General features: G+C 39.0%; 1 protein-coding gene across 1 annotated transcript; it reads right to left on the bottom strand.

Moving 5' to 3' along the window:
• Positions 1 to 864: 864 nt before the first annotated feature.
• On the bottom strand, positions 865 to 1,452 carry LOC141482434 (uncharacterized). Its single transcript, XM_074175717.1, has one exon. The coding sequence runs from the start codon at positions 1,450 to 1,452 to the stop codon at positions 865 to 867; it is 588 nt and encodes a 195-aa protein (XP_074031818.1).
• Positions 1,453 to 3,468: the final 2,016 nt, after the last annotated feature.

The raw sequence follows: 3,468 nt of genomic DNA, 5'->3' as shown, positions 1-3,468 counted from the left end.
AAGACATTCCTGTATTCTCTATTGGATTTTCTGGAGCCATGATGACACTTGTTTCCTACAAAAACCAAGAAATATGTGAAATTACTACATTGATTCATTAAACGTATGCAAAATTTTGTAATGCTCACCAAACCTATTTCTGGTGCCTCATCCCCAGTGACACATGTCCATCCTACAAGAGACTTCAACATTCCTTCTACGTGGGTTCTTTTTCTTCCGGAAGTAATATCTTGTGCTTTTGTTTCGACTTTGCTCTTTCACTTTGTAAAAGCCTTGGAATATACCTTTGCTGTGCCACTTTCTAAGGATATATTGATCAATTTATATTCTAACTAGCTTTTGCCCGCGACTTCGCTCGCATTAAGAAGTATTATTATTAATTGAGTATAGTTTTTGCGGCCTTAATTTTGTTTAGCGTGTGTAAAAAATTAGGGTCTACAAAATTTCTTCGTACACAACATTCTTAACTAATTTGTCATTGGGCGCTGAAACTATCAAGCTATTGGGTGAACTTACTCGTGAGCAAGCAACATAAAACTGTCCATGAGAGAAGCAATGTTCTCCCAACTCAATATCCGCAAATTTGATAGTTTGTCCCTGAGACTTGTGTATTGTCATGGCAAAGCAGACTTTTAGGGGAAACTGTAATCGTTTAAATTCGAACGGGATACCATTAGGTATTAATGGGATTCGTGGTATGAATACAGTTTCAGCTTTCGCACACCCAGTTAATATAGTGGCTTCCACTATATTGCGATGTTACGCTTTCACTTGCAGTCTCGTACCGTTACAAAGTTTTGGTGGTTTTAAATTTCGCAACAACATAACTGAAGTGCCCACACGCAGAATAAGCTTATGACAAGGCTAACCTGGCGGTTTCAATGAATTTAAAAATTCTACAGGGTAATTAGTAGCGTCATCCGTATTAACCACAGTATCAATCGAAGTATAGACCTTTTCTTCGCCCTCAAACGACATGAGCAGAATATCATTGATAGCTGCTGTTTGATCGTTCTTTGGAGTAAGTATGGTACGCTCACATAACCATCCAATAGGCTTGTCAAGTATATGAATAATGTCTGGATAAACTTTAGACAGCAATTCTTGAACCATAGTAACAACTGTGCACAATTCTTCCGGGATGGTTATCATTCCATCAAACGATGAAAAATCACCATTAAGAAGAAGATCTGAAAATCTACCAGCAGACTCATCCCCGCCCAAATGTGCTCTCATATTTTTAAAGAGCTTAAGAATATTAACCTGGGGCCACAAATTAGATTTCTTAATGCACGACTTTACTTCGTCAGCTCTGGTTTCCTTTGGCACCACTGGTAGAGTCTGCCGAAAGTCTCCGGCCAGCAAAACTGTTACGCTGCCCATTAATTTTGTATTACCCCTAATATCCCCTAGTGATCTGTTTAAGGCTTCAATACCACCTTTATGAGCCATCGTTATTTCGTCCCACAAGATTATTTTTGAACTTTTTAAAACTTCAGCAAAATTACTTTGTTTGGAGATGTTGTAAAAGGGAGTCTCGGCAGTGATTAAATTCAGTGATAACTTGAAAGTACCATGAGCAATTCGACCACCTTCGGTAATGTAGCAGCTTTGCCGAACGACGCAACAGACAGGGCAATGCCGAGAGTACTTCCTACTTTCGCCAAAAGTAAATTAATAAGGAAGGTTTTACCAGTTCCACCTGGAGCGTCTAAGAAGAATATTCAACCGTCATTTGCATCTACACTTGTGATAATTTTATTGTAAACTTATTACTTATTGTAAACAGCCTAAATCCACCACAAATTTTACCATGCTCTCCTTATTTTCTAGTTTTTCATTGGACAAGCATGTGATGAAAGATACTTCAGCTGTGTTTACCCTCGCGTTTGCTTTCTTGGTTTCATTTTTCCTTGTGGGACACAGATTTTTTGTGCCCACGTAAAACATAAAAATAACACTTGAATGAAAACTGTTTCGTGACTTGTTTCTGCCCACTGTAAAATGCCGCACTTGTTCCTTCGCCACTTGTCTCTGTGCAGCTTGTTTTATGCCTCAGCTCTTCAGCAACTAGCTTGCTTTTTACAAAATCCAACGTAATTCTGTCTGTTTAAAATCTGTTTTTCCGTTAACCAGCTATCGCACCCCTACGAACGACAACCCTCAGAAGTCGAAACTTGTGCGAGTTAAGGATTAACGAGGTCTTACCTTTTAACGTGTGATTCCTAACACGGGTTGGATGATAGCAAGTGAAGATCGATCGTTCAGACTAGGGCTTGAACCACCGACCAACACGGCAATCAATTCGAGTGAGGGAACAAATCACCCACGCCGAACCACTTGGCTACACTCCTACTTCGAAAGAATAGAATGTCTATTGCTGTGACGACACTTTGATACAGAGGTCTTGATATGGACGCCAGGAGCTGTGATATTACTTCCATGTCATTTATGTTTCCACCGGCATTATTGAGTTCTGCCACTGTCCTCTCAAATTCCACAATATATTCATTCAGCGAACTGGTTGCACTGTACCTCATATTGCGTAATTTCTGCTGCAACTGAACTTAAGACGCAACATCACTTTTCTTGTATATACTTTTCAGTGTACCCATCATGTCTTTGGCTGTTGTTTTACATTTGATCATCTCGAGTACATTGTCACACAGGCATTGTACAATCAGACTCCTTGCACGCAAACCGTTCTTTTTCCATGCACTTACTAGTGTTGCATCGGTTGGGGCTTCGCCAGAAATTATATGTAGCACTTCATGATGCTCTAGAAGCAGCTTGACAGGAAATTCCTTATTTCCATACCCTGTGCCGTCGAAAATTTTTACTTCGATCGAGTTCTCCCTCAACATTTTTCCAGTTTTTCCACAGTTCCCGCCAATGTCTATACCACCTTACTTGACTGCCTAACCTCACAAACTTCTCAGGTTTGAAATCACTCATTTCTTTGACTGCCTGCTGTTAGAAAGTAACTGGGCCCATAACCCAGACTTTGCAGAGTTAATAAATTACTTTTCATTTCAAAGCTACTTGTGTTTGTTGTTACATAGATTGACGTTGTAGCGTCCACTGTCCTTCGAACAAGTATTTGCCTTCTGTCAAAATGTACAGAACAAAAAAAAGTATCAGCATAGCACTACTTGTATGAACAGAAAAATTAAGGTTGCGTTTCAGTATGAGAATTGTTATATAACCAAAGTTACAATCAACACTGTTTGAGTCACGTTACGTAAAATTGGGGTGAGTAATTGAGGATCATTAAAATAAGAGGTCAGCAAATGTGAATATTTTATTAATTCATCAAAGACCATGTCAAGCGTATAATCAACAGGATAGTCTGATTCATCGAGGTCTTCCATTTCATTGACAATTCTATATTTCTCAATATAGTTGATTGACTCATCATCGGAAATGCCATATACAATTCGGAAAAGAAGCTTATTAGCTTACGTACTG

This window comes from Leptinotarsa decemlineata, unplaced genomic scaffold, assembly GCF_025532065.1.
Source record: "Leptinotarsa decemlineata unplaced genomic scaffold, Ldec_3_MD MMD2_P_RNA_scaffold_14, whole genome shotgun sequence".
Lineage (NCBI taxonomy): Eukaryota > Metazoa > Arthropoda > Insecta > Coleoptera > Chrysomelidae > Leptinotarsa > Leptinotarsa decemlineata.
Note: the sequence above shows the minus strand (reverse complement) of the source record. Positions and strands in the feature narration are given on the sequence as shown.